Below are 13,080 nucleotides of genomic sequence, written 5' to 3'. Positions count from 1 at the left end.
TTATAAATACATTGTAAACTAATTTCTATAACACTAAGGGCACGTTCGCTGTAATGGAATTGATGTGTAATGGAATAGAGACGTAATAGTAATTCAATTGTTTGGTTGAATGGAATGGAATAGAACTGTAACAGTATTCTTGTGTTTGGTTGAATGGAATGATGTTGTAATAGCATAAGGAAAAAACTAAAATGACTAGAATACCCTTAGCAGAATTTAAAATAATTATTATTAAATATAATTTAATAAAAATATATAATTTAATAAAATTAAATATAATTATTCTTATATGAATTTACTAAAATCATAATATATAATACTATAAAAATAATATATAATCTACTTTATTATTTTTAAACTGCAATACATATTTAATGTGCTAAAATATCATTAGTAAAACAAATAATTTAATTATTCTACAATAAAAAAATATTAGCAGTAATAAATAACTTGAAAATTATATTTTGCATAAACATAATATTCATATATTAACAAAAGGTTACATGAAATTCATGAAATTCTATATCATAATCCATATGTTATACAGTTTTACAACATCAAAAAGTTAGAACATTGTAATGACATACCATCCCAAATATTACAAACAGAAAAAGTTATGAAAATATCATCAACAGAACCATGATTTTTAATGGTCAGCAAGAAATCTTCTGATCCATTCCAACCACACATCAGAAGGTAAACTAAAGAAAATGAGCATTTGCGTTGGATGATCTGAAATTTTGCTCAATGCTCGATAACGCTCATCCACAGTTAAACCTTCTATTTCACATAAGGTTGGATATAAATTTATAGCTTTTTCTTGGATGATCTGGAATTCTTCTGACTTTTGTTAAACTACCGCATCAGAGGCAATCCTCCTACTGATTTGTTTGCCAATGGCCCGCATGTTTTCCGCCAATAAAGTGGCAGCATCATGAAATGAAGAAGAAATATGATCACTTGCATCAAAATTCTTTTTTTTTCTTCTTTGAAGATGTGGAACCCCCTTGGTTTCTATCTGGTTGCGGTTCCGTAGCAGAAACATCCATGTCATCCAAATAGACATCAGCTTCGCAGTCATAGAATTCGTTTATTTCTTCATTAATACCTGTAGTAGGTACATCCTGAACATTTATTTCTTCAATAACATCAGCAGCTGTTTGAGCATCTTTTCCAGTCGCTCGATCTCTTGCGTAGATGGCAGTAAGTTGGTCGTAGTAAGGGAAACTACGATGTCTGAATTGATCGGCTTCTTTATGACTCTATAAAAATGAGGAAATCATATTAGTTATAAGCTTGGTAAAAATAAGATAATAAAGACTAGAAATAATTCTTACATTTAAATAAGAGTTCCAAACCGCATCTTCAGCAACAACGAGCTGCCTATGCTCATCCCAACCAAAACCGCTATTGTTTTGGCCATTAAGCATGTCATACACGATTGACCAATCCCTTTTTAGTAATCTAATCCTCGATTCAATATTAGGTCTAACCTTCAACATTGCATTGGGTAAAGCCTTTTCTAACATTTTTTCCAACTCGTTTAAATAACCGGCTTTGAACCCTGTATTAGCATTAAAGGTTCCAACATTGTGCAAGTCCACCATACAGGAAACCAATGTTGCATATTTTTCTGGAACCCATTTCCTTTTGGTTCCTCGAGAAGCTTAGGAAGAAACATTTGATTCTGAAACACCTGACATAATTATCTTAAGAAAAAAATAAATTAAAATTAAGTTTAATATCATGAATCAAAAGGTGAACACTTTATAAAATTAAAATTAAGTTCAATATCATGAATCAAAAGCTCAACATTTTATAAAATTATAACACATGATGAATGAAAAGAAATTAAATTATAATTCAACAAGTTTAGTACAATACAAAAAACAATTCAAACACCACCAAAGTTTCACAAACTAGATACATAAAATAACATAAACAAATTAACTCAAACTCATTTTGTCCCTAAACCTAACTAATTTCTAGATGCTTGCCATTCATTGAACATTTGGTTGGCTAGTTCCATCCTCCAAGTAGCCCATGCATCCGATGGATGAATATTTACGATATTCGGTTCATCGTCATCTACCACATTACTAGGTAATCCTTCTTCCACCTCCGCATCAATAGGATCAATACTCATATAGGTTCGAATAAAATTATGGAGCAAACAACATGCAATAATGATTCTATTGTGCACCATTACAAGATAGAATGATGGACTCCTAAGTATTCCCCATCTAAGTTTTAATAACCCAAAGCATCTTTAATAACATTACGTGCTGAGGCATGTTTCATATTAAAAAATTATTCCGGAGTACTTGGCTGATAACCCTAACGCCACTCATTCAAATGATATCGTTGTCCTCTAAAAGGTGCAAGAAATCCCTCACAATTTGTGTATCCAGCATCAACTAGATAATAACAACCTATAAAAAAACTTTTTTTAAAATGATTAATTCCCCCAGAAAAGTTTGATCTTAATGAATAATTCAAAGTCCTCTAACTTTCCACTTTACCATGAGGAACTTTTAGTCCATGTCTCCTACTAATGGCATCTGGAAGAACCCGTCCATCAGCAACGGAACCTTCCCAACCAGGAAGAACATAAACAAATTGCATATCAGGTGTACAAACACCTAGCATATTTGTTGCTATGTCACCTTTTCGCATTTGATATCTAGGTTTATCAACTGTTGGAACCCTAATCTTGATGTGGGTTCCATCAAGAGCACCTAAGCAATTCTATATCACATGTTATAAAACCTTGAGTTAGAATACTAAATTTAAATTTAAATCAACTAAATTATGTACAAGCTATATATAAAACTCAGTCCAATACCTTAAACCATTTCCACCTTGTGTTTGAAGAATTAGCTGTAATTGACTCTGCCTTTTAAAATAACACATCTTGTAAGCGTATGAAAACATTTAAAACACTATGAAATGATCTGCTAATAGTTTCCCCGGACCTATTAAAGTGATGCTTGATAACTCGATTTTTAAAGTGATGGGAAATGATATGTAAAAACATTGCCACTTGCTCATCAACAAGCATGTTCCTTGACGACTTCAATCCCCCTAACGTTTGTAACATCTCACATAGTTTCAAAAAAGCAATTCTATTCATCCTAACTTGTTCAATATAGGTCTCGTCACTAGCATATATAAGCCTTTTCACATAATCCTGTTTTGCATAAAAATCTAAAATATAGGACCTAATCCTTGGTCTATAAGTATGTAGGCTATGGCTGGCACCCAAAAAGTAAGAACCAACTCGCAATTCTACAGATTTGCAACCATATTGTCAATGCAATACCAATTCTTTTACACCTCACACTTTGTGCAATAAAAGGCAGACGAGCCATTACTGTAAGATATTAATGTGTCTTTAAATCGTAGTAAAAGGGTCACATTTCTCCAATCATAATTTCAATAACAGTAAAATAAAATTAAGTAATTTAATTGCTAAAGAACTTACAGTGATTGTGTGAATACAAGACACTCAACTGTGGGTGGAGGAAGCAATCAAACAAGCCAAAGAAGAAGAGGAAACAATAACACACTATCAAAGAAAAATGAATAATACAAATTTAGAATCTTTACGAAGCAAAAAATAGAAATTAAAATTATCTTTGCAACTTGAAAATCATTTCTTTATCAAATTAGTTGTCATGATATAAAAGCACTTTAGGCCTCGATAATACAATCACAGATGACATGCCTTAGTCTATTAACCAAAACCTTATGTAGAATTAGGCTATCCTTGTGAGGTGAACAAATTTTGAAAATAGTCTAGAGCAATTTGCATAAATTCTTCGTCTTCAAAATCTTTGATCATGTTATTATGTTAATGCTTTGTAGGTATATGTATAGTTGAGCTAAAATTAAAATTTCATCTATATATTGAATTAAAATAAAATTTTTAAATCACATTCTACATCAAATTAAAATTTAATGTAATTTTAAGATTTATTTGAAATTTTGTTGTCACTAGCATCTATTCTTAATATTCTTTACAGTTAATTAAAACAATATTTTGTTAATTAAAACAATTAAAGACTTTGTAATTATTAAACGGCATTTAATAATTAAATATATAATTTAATTAATTTTATTTTAATAAATTGGAATATTAAAAAAATATTAAAAATAAAAAATATATAATTTAATTTAATTAATTTGTAAATATATAAATTAATTAGTTTTATGCATTTAATTAATTTTATTTTAACAAATGCATTATTTAATAAATTGGAATATTAAAAATAAAAAATATCCAAACTTTACATGAATTACAAAAATAAACAAATGCATTATTTAGTAAATTGAAAAACAATTACATAAAACCAATCCATAACAATAAAATTAAAACTTGAATAATAATTGAAAAATAATAGTTAAAATTAAAAATAATAAAAATAAACTATTTTGCACTAACTATTACAATAGTCACTCAAAATTGATTTGCACTAACTATTACAACCACCTTAGTCAACTAAACAAATAATCGAACAAGAAATGAAACAAACAAGCTAGTCGAAACACTGGTTGCGCATATTCTCAGTAGAAATCAACTCTTAAAACTTGATCAATCCCAATTAATCATCTGCTAACAGTTTGACTTCCATGCTTATCAAATAGTTTACTAGTGTTTACTAGTGTAGATATATAGCAATATGACTATTCTCGATTAAAACAGTTTACTAGTAACCAACAAAGAAATCAGAGCTGTTACGTTTTCATTGAATAGTGATAAGAGCCCTGGCGCTAATGGATATATGACTACTTCAAAATTGGTTCAATGTTGGCTGCTTTTAATGTCACTTTGGTGCTTAAATGTCTTAACCCAATCTCTATAAAAGAGTTTCGACCAATATCATACCATTTTGTATTTTATGTGTATAACCATGATTCATGCTAATAGAATTCAAGCTCATCTTCCAGAAGTTGTTAACAATAACCAAAATGGTTTTTCATCCCTAACATACAGGTGAACAACCATGTGAACAACCATATGGAGGTAGGATCTTCCAAATATATAGGAAAGTAATAGAAAAAAATTTAGCATGCCTGTGCTGGAAATACAAGTGATGACAGAAATTAAGGGTAAGTTTTGATATTATCACTAAAGATCATGTCTGAGCATCATGGAATTCCCCATGACCAACCTCTTCATCAATCCAAATAACTTGTACACACAAATAAAAAAGTCACATGTAAATGCTTTATTATATGTGATTCAGTTCAAATCATCAACTAATTGCAGGTAAATGATTCCCATGGATGCTAAAAATAGAGACTTTAATCTTTTCGTAAATTCTACAAGGAAACCTCTCAAAGTCTAAACCACCCGGCATGGACTTTGATGTTAATATGTTTGCTTTATGCCCAAAAGAAGAGGCAAATATAAACTATCATTTCGTATATTATAAGATACCAGTAAAAAAACTAGTCATTTACAAGGTACACAATACAAAGAACAGACGAGCATGCAAATTCTGAAATTCAATCTCAATCTGCTTTGGGCAAAACCCAAATGTTCTACATTTAAAGACCTTAGAAAGTAGAGAGAACCAATCAAATAATCATGAAGAAAACACCAAATGCCGAGTATATAAATACTAAATGAATAGATTAATCCAGGACACAAAAACAAAGAAATCTGATCTTTTTTTATCAGCCAAGGGGTTAACAAGGAGTGAATTTGCAATTGTGATTCTAACTTAATTGGCTTAGCTTCCATTGATAAGGCAGTGGCACTCGGGGTTAATGAGGACTGAATTCGCAATGGTGATTCTATCTTATTTGGCTTAGCTTCCTTTGGTAAGATAGCAACACTCGAAACTTGCATGAGTAGAAAGACAATATACTATATTAACCCAACCGCTGTAATCAGCTAAGCTTCAAGTGTCATTTTCCCTTATTTGGAAAACAGACAATCATAGCTGAATTGAAATTCTACATTACCTGAAGCCTCAACCTACAGTCTCTACCAATTTCTTAACTCATTCAACCTATGTTACTTGGATTCGTGTGTGAGAGTCAGATTGGGTATATTCCGACAGGAGTATGCCCATTTCCCTCCAAAGTTTTTCCATGTGTTTGAACCGTCATTGAAGGATTATATCCCCATACCCATATCCCGATATTTGTCGGATAAAAATGCTTCTAACAAAATGAAGAATCTAAGCAACATAGAATCTAACAAAAACCATCTTCATTCTACTTGAAGACCAATAGGCATCAGTCGTAAGAGTTAGCTCTTTCCTAGCTACCTTCTAAATAGCCTTAACTTAGCAACACAAACTTTGTCAAAAAGTTTAATTGACAACAAAAGTATCAGTTTCATAAAAGAATAAAGGGAAACCAAAGTGCCTTATCAACAGAATCAGTCAAATGCAATAGAATAAACAAGTAATAGAACTACATTGAAAAAAATTCCATTTGTTCAATCGAACATGCAATAAAATCAGTCAAAGAAAAGCCGAATGAAAATCATAAGAAAGGAATCAAAATTAGGAGAACAAAAAACAAATATTCCAGATTTGAGCAAAAGCAAAACTACCTGTAAAATAAACAGGGAAAGAGTGCGACCTGCTAAAAGAGTGATGGTAACGACCTATCACTCAAAACTGAAGAGTTAGAAAATAGAGAAAAGAAAAACGAAATCGATTTTACAGAAAAGAAAAGAAAAACAGGGAAAGAGTGCGAGCATTTTTCGTTCTTGATAAAATGGAGAAAAAAAAGAAACGTAAATAGAAGAAAAGAAACGTATGAGAAGAAGAAGCAGAAATCGACGAGGGCAGAAAATGGAATAGAAAATAAGAAACGGGTAAAGAATCTCTAATCGGCGCCAAATGAAGGGAATGGCTATTACAGTCAATGGGGGTAATAGGGACGGAACTGATTCGTGCCGTAATAGCATTACAATCAACCAAACGCCCGTTTGGTGGTGGGCCCACAGAATAGGGTGGAACCCAACCAAACATGTCGTAAGGCTAAGTCAAGTTTTGGTATTTGCAACAAAATTTATTTTTTGTGGCTCGAAATGGATCTGTCATCCATGGAAATGAGCAGGGCTGTCATATTAGCTGCAGTCCTTTGTTTGTTTGTTTTCGGCCGGAAAAGCTCGTTGAGAAATAAAAAGAAGAAGAAGAAGAAGAAATTGAGTGAAGAAAATTAGTCTTGTGGAGTGACAACTGAGCTGATTTGATGAGATCGTAAACAGCTGAAGGGGATGGAGGTGGAAAAAGTGAAGAGATACTTGGAGAGCTCAGCCACCATCGATGGAGATAAGCTGCCTTTGAGATTTTTCCAACGCCTAATTATGCATGGTCTCCGCGTTGAACTCATCGAAACCAATCGCGTTGTTTGCTCTTTTAAGGTCACCCCTCGTCTGTTGGTAAGTCACTGATCTTATTTATGAATCATCCATTTAGGTTAAGATTTCTAGAGAGCAAATTAATAGAACCATGGATATCCCTTCCTTTCATGTTCTAGATTACTGATTATAATATATTTGTGCAAAGAACGAGGGAAATTACTTGCATGGTGGAGCCGTAGCGACATTTCTAGACATGGTTTCCTCCGCAGCAATATACACTGCTGGAGGTACCTTAACTGGAACTTCAGTTGAGATCAATATTTCTTTCATGGATGCTGCTTATGCTGATGTGAGTCTTGCTCCTGCTTTTATTTTATAGTAACAATTTGAATGACTAACAATAATGAAAAAGAAAAAGAAGAGGTACTTTCATGTTTTACTGTGAAAATAAATTTTGCTTGAGCAGTTTCTTTTATGTGCATAGATAGGCATGAATCTTGACCAGTTTTGCAACATTTTTGAAGTCTCATACCGTTGCTAATTGCTGCTACACATGTCTTTTTTGATAGGTTACTGGTTTTTGTTAACACTAGGCTTGAAACTTTTTAGTTTCTGCTCCAAATTTCCCCTTAATTTGTTCAGTATTTTGCAATGTTCACCACTTGTTGGGTTTCAATCAGTTGCATAGTAGACATTCTTGGATAAACAAACTAGCTATTGGAAATAAAATATATGTGAATTTCTCTAGTATTATATCCTAATTAAAATCATTTTATGTTGTTATTATTGAGGAGTGAACTTGATATATTTAAACTTGATGTGAGAAGAGAAACTACAGGACAAAGAAACACAAACGGGCCCTGGAATTGTTTTAGTGTGCCCTCCAATGATCTAGTTACAGGGAAAAAGTTTATTGAAGTGTTGACAGGGTTGGAGGAGAGTAACTAGATATTAGAAAAAAAAGAAAGAACGCAGGGAGAATATTAGCATACGAATCACATGCTAAAATGCTAATAGTTAGGTAACTTCTGGTTAAGATAACTATCGTTAGTAGCATAATAATGGTTGTTAGTAGCAGTTACTTCAAGAATTTAGCTTAGTTGAGATTCATTACTCAAGCTATATAAATAGCAACTGATGTAAACAGAAAAGGAAGTCTTCTATTGAATACAATTCAGATCATTGCTTAATTTCTTTTAAGTTTTCGGTATTTCTAACACTAGAGGACTCTTTCCTTTAATACTTAATAATGCTGTTATACCTTTTGCAAAGCCTTGACCATTAATTGTTGGCTGTCAAGGTTGCTGAACGTTTCTTAATTGTAATGTGGCACAAGGTGCAATCTAGGAGATCAAGAGACAGCCCTTTTAGTTCCCTGGAGTGGCTCTCCTTCTGAGAGAAATGTTTTCACTAGGAAGAATTTCTTCTTAGAATCGTAATTTGTGTAAACGTTTCTTTTCTTTTCTTACTATGATGGCCAAAGTTTTTTGAAATTCATCAGCATAAGAGTTGCATTTGTTCTTTCCAACTCTACTTAGCATTTAAACTATCAGCATAAGAGTTGCATTGTTTCTTTTTCAACTTTACTTGGCATCTAAACTATATCTCTCTTGAAAAATGAACTGAAATTTATTGTTGTGATCTGATTTCTGTCCCTTGCATTTCACTGTCCAGAACATGGCAGAGAAATACCAATTTAGCCACCTTTTCTTTATGCATACACTTATTTCTAAGATGTAACCAATTTAGCTACCTTTTCTTTATGCACTCGTTTATTTCTAAGATATATCCTTTCTTTTTGGCATATCACGTCTAAATTTATTGGTTTTGCTCTCAAGTTATTAAATTGGAGATGGTGAAGGTTTATGACAACTGGCCATCAACCCTAGGACATTGTATTTCATTTGTATGATTATTGTTGTTGTTGTGGTGGTGGTGTTTCTTTCCAGCAAGCTTGTGTGAAATAATACATTAAGCCATTTATGAATTTGCGTAATGTTATTGCTATGTAGGAGGATATTGAGATAGAAGCAAAGGCTTTACATGTTGGGAAGGCTGTTGCTGTCCTCAGTGTTGAGTTTAGGAAGAAAAGTACTGGTAAAATTATAGCTCAAGGTCGTCATACTAAGTATCTACCTCTACCAAGTAAAATGTAGATAACATATTAATGAGTAATCGTACTCATATATAAAATGTATTATTTCCTTGCTTTTATGGGAGACCTTTAGTTGAATTTCACATGAAATAACTTGTGTTTTCTACATATATTGCCACAACTTGCCTTGTTTTGCGTGGTTCTTCAAATTGCTTGCTACCATTAATAATTGACATCTTTGATCAAGTAGTTAATTGTTTTATGCATAAATATGCCAGGCTGATGAATTCTAAATAACTTTTTGTTTTTTGAAAGCAGAAAGTAATAACTTTAACAATTATGAGGTGTTTGATTTACGGAATCTAAAATTACTTAGCACCTTACTCATATGTTACGTTACAATGTTTGGTTTATTTTGTTAGAATATAAAATTTTGGCTGTTTGGATGACGGAACCTAAAATTACTAGAAAGTACATTTTACTAAATGATCCTTATAAAAGTTGTTATTCTTATTATTTTTTAATACATAAAGGCTGAAACTTTTAGTATTTTATTATTTTTGTAAATGGATGCATTTGTTTAATAAATTAATTTTATATCCCTTTTCTTAAATAAATAAATTGAAATTGGAAAGTTATAAATAGTTAGGCCTTTTCTTTTAATCAGAGTGAGGAAAAGAGAAAATACATTTTTTATTTTAACTAAAATGATATAAAAGATTGATAAATTTTTATTTAAGTAATATTTTGGACAAAATTTATATAATAGACTAAATAATAAATTTCCTCATCTTATTGTCGAAACCGTTTTTTGAAAACAAAAATTTTAATTGTCGACTTTAAAAATAAAAATTGGAGTCGCCACCGATCTTTGATTGTGGTGTGATTGGCTCACCTTAAAAAACGATTTTGGTTTATGAATTTTGAGAAAATAGGTTCGGGAGTTCAGTTACGCACGAGGAAGGATTAGCACCCTCGTAACGCCTAAAATCGGTACCAAATTGATTCTGTAATGTCTTGGTGTCGAAAATTTGAAAAGATTTTAAAAGAGAACTTTTAACTCGTGAATGAATTAAAACGATAAGACATTCTTATTTCAAAGAAATAAAACACCACACCCAGTGAGTTAGGGCACAATATTTTTAAATCTTCAAAATACCCGAATATTGCCTTTTGCTTTTGAAATTCTTATTTCGAGATAATAAAATGCCATGACCAGTAAGTTAGGACCCAACATTTTTGAATTCCCGAGAATAAGCATTATTTGAAATTTGTGAATTTATTTCAAAACAAATACTTGGCTTTCTAAATTCATCAAAAAATAATCGTAATCCAGTAAGTTAGGACACGATCTTTCTCGAGAATCATGAATGCCAAATATTTTAGAAATTTATAAAATATGATGATTTTAATGCTTTGACGCAACCAAAATATATATTTTCTAAAAGGCCTGTTAAAAAGTTAATGTATAACATGAAACAAATACCTTAATTTAAAATATATATGTACATGTATTTACAAAATATATATACAAGCACAATATATAAATAAATTTGAGAATCTGTGTATGCATATATTTAATACACATATACAAGTATACATATAAAAAGAAGGAATGGAATATATCAAACAAAAAATTAATAAAAAAATGCATGTATATATGTGTTTGAAAATCGTGAAAATAAAATAAAAGTATAAAAGTATGTATGTGTGTATATATTTACAGAATAAAAAAGTATACATGTATTGGCGAAACTTGAAAATATATATGTATAATATACAAAAGATAATAGAATATGTGAAATAGTAAAAAAATTATAATGATTTTTAAAATGGGAACATAAATATATTTAAAATGTGCCCATGCTATAAAGCGTATATGTATATATAGTATAAAGTATAAAAAAGGAAAGTAAAATAAAAACAAAAAGAGTATGTATATATGTAATATATGCGTAGAAAGCTTAGAAAATATATTGAAACATGCATATATATTACACAGAGAGCATGCGCATGTATGTAGGCATAATAATAATAATATACAATATTATAGTAATAAATAAAATAAAACAAAATAATAGTATGGCGTAATTGTGATAAAAACTAAAAAAATGGGTTAAATTGAATTAAAACGAAAAAAATGGGGCGAATTTAAAATAATATTAAAAAATGGATCAATTCGAACGCGCGAGCAACAATGGGGGACTAAAAAGGAAATTATTCCTTCCCTCCCAAAACGCCATGCAACGAGGTATCAAATTGCAGCAAAATTAAAATCTGCAACCCAATTTAAAAAAGAGAAAAATAGGATTTAACTGAAACGCGTTGCAAGAGGGAGGGGCCAATTGCGCAAATTCCCCATTGAAGCCAAACACGCGGATCCTCCCCTTCGGGTCGGGTCACCGCGCGAGTCAAGGCCTGGACGAAACGGCGCCGTTTTGAGATTTCAATAAAACCCAATTTTTCCTTTTAAAAATTTCATAACCCATTTTAAAACAAAAGAAATGCTGCACCCCTCCCCCCTTTTTGTTCTCTGCTAGGGTTTTATACCCAAGCCGCCGCGCCGCCGTTCCACCGTGCGCCACAGCTCCGATCGCGATGGAGGTGGCGCCGATCGACGCTTCCAGCCAGAGTGGTAAGCTTCCCTTCTTCTTTTCTTTGTTACTTCTTAAAAAAAACAAAAACGCAAAAGAAAAAAAATAAAACTGCAAGATCCCGATTCACCTTAAGAAAAAAAAATCTTTGTATTTTCTGTTTTTATTTTGATTTCTCTCTTGTCTCTCCCCCCCTTTTTTTTACAGATTTTCCACAGCTTTAAATAGCCGAAGTGGAAAAGAAGAAAAAAGTGAATAAAATCAAAATAAAATCTATTCTGTTTTTTGTTCCTATTTTGTTGCCCGATCTTTTCTCCTCTGCTTTCTCTTCTTTGTTTGCTATTTGCTGTTGCAGGTACAAGCGTAGGGAAGGCGTGGGTCATGCTGCAAGATTTGCGGCGGTGAGGGGCGCGATGTGCGGGATCGACAAGCGCGGCGCGCGGGAGCAGTTGCGGCACCAGGTTGCTACGGCGCTGGGGCAGAAGCTGCTACGGCGCTGAAGCAGAAAGGGCTAGGGTTTCTGGACTGGGCTAGGGTTAATGTAATTGGGCTGAATTTTTGGGTTTAGTCTGTAGATGAGTAATTGGGCCTGCTGTGTTTTTATTTTGTATGGGCCCGGACAGAAAAATTGGGTATTACACTTATAATAATAAATATAGAGTTAACTTAGAATTTGTACCTTAACTATACGTTTTTTTTATCTTGGTAAGTAAAACTTTTTTTTTAACAAGTAGTGCTAAACTATTTTTTGTACTTTGGTTACTAAAGTTTCTTGTTTTTCTCTAAACAAGAATAAATTCAAAAATTATTGCTTAAGTTATACCTTTTTTTCCCTCAAGTTGGCATCTAAGTTTTTTTTTTTTTGTCATTAGTTACTTAAACTATTCTTTCGTTCTCATTTTACATCAAAATGTTATATCTGTTAAAATATTGTAGCCAATATTAGATTGCCACATCATATAATTTTTAAAATTATCTCACTTTTTTTTTCATAATTTTTCTTCTTCCTTTATAATGTTTGTCAATGCCAACAATGCTCGAAATTTGCCCTTGCAAAGTTG

General features: G+C 31.9%; 2 protein-coding genes across 3 annotated transcripts; one reads left to right on the top strand and one right to left on the bottom strand.

Moving 5' to 3' along the window:
• Positions 1–466: 466 nt before the first annotated feature.
• LOC107944891 (uncharacterized protein At2g29880-like) lies at positions 467–6,710 on the bottom strand. Of its 2 annotated transcripts, XM_041108094.1 has the most exons (4): positions 6,572–6,690; positions 3,485–3,568; positions 1,338–1,709; positions 467–1,262 (listed from the first exon to the last, which is right to left on the bottom strand). In XM_041108094.1, the coding sequence occupies exons 3-4, from the start codon at positions 1,605–1,607 to the stop codon at positions 966–968; spliced, it is 567 nt and encodes a 188-aa protein (XP_040964028.1). In that variant the 5' UTR covers positions 1,608–1,709; positions 3,485–3,568; positions 6,572–6,690; the 3' UTR covers positions 467–965. The 2 variants fall into 2 exon arrangements, with proteins under 2 accessions (XP_040964028.1, XP_040964027.1); XM_041108093.1 differs by lacking the exon at positions 3,485–3,568 and having other exon boundaries at positions 6,572–6,710.
• A 453-nt stretch (positions 6,711–7,163) lies between these two features.
• On the top strand, positions 7,164–9,591 carry LOC107930764 (acyl-coenzyme A thioesterase 13). Its single transcript, XM_016862485.2, has 3 exons — positions 7,164–7,408; positions 7,536–7,679; positions 9,343–9,591. The coding sequence occupies exons 1-3, from the start codon at positions 7,244–7,246 to the stop codon at positions 9,484–9,486; spliced, it is 453 nt and encodes a 150-aa protein (XP_016717974.1). The 5' UTR covers positions 7,164–7,243; the 3' UTR covers positions 9,487–9,591.
• The last annotated feature ends 3,489 nt before the right edge of the window (positions 9,592–13,080 follow it).

Source organism: Gossypium hirsutum, chromosome D12 (genome assembly GCF_007990345.1).
Source record: "Gossypium hirsutum isolate 1008001.06 chromosome D12, Gossypium_hirsutum_v2.1, whole genome shotgun sequence".
NCBI lineage: Eukaryota > Viridiplantae > Streptophyta > Magnoliopsida > Malvales > Malvaceae > Gossypium > Gossypium hirsutum.
This window is presented reverse-complemented; position numbering and strand designations above follow the sequence as displayed.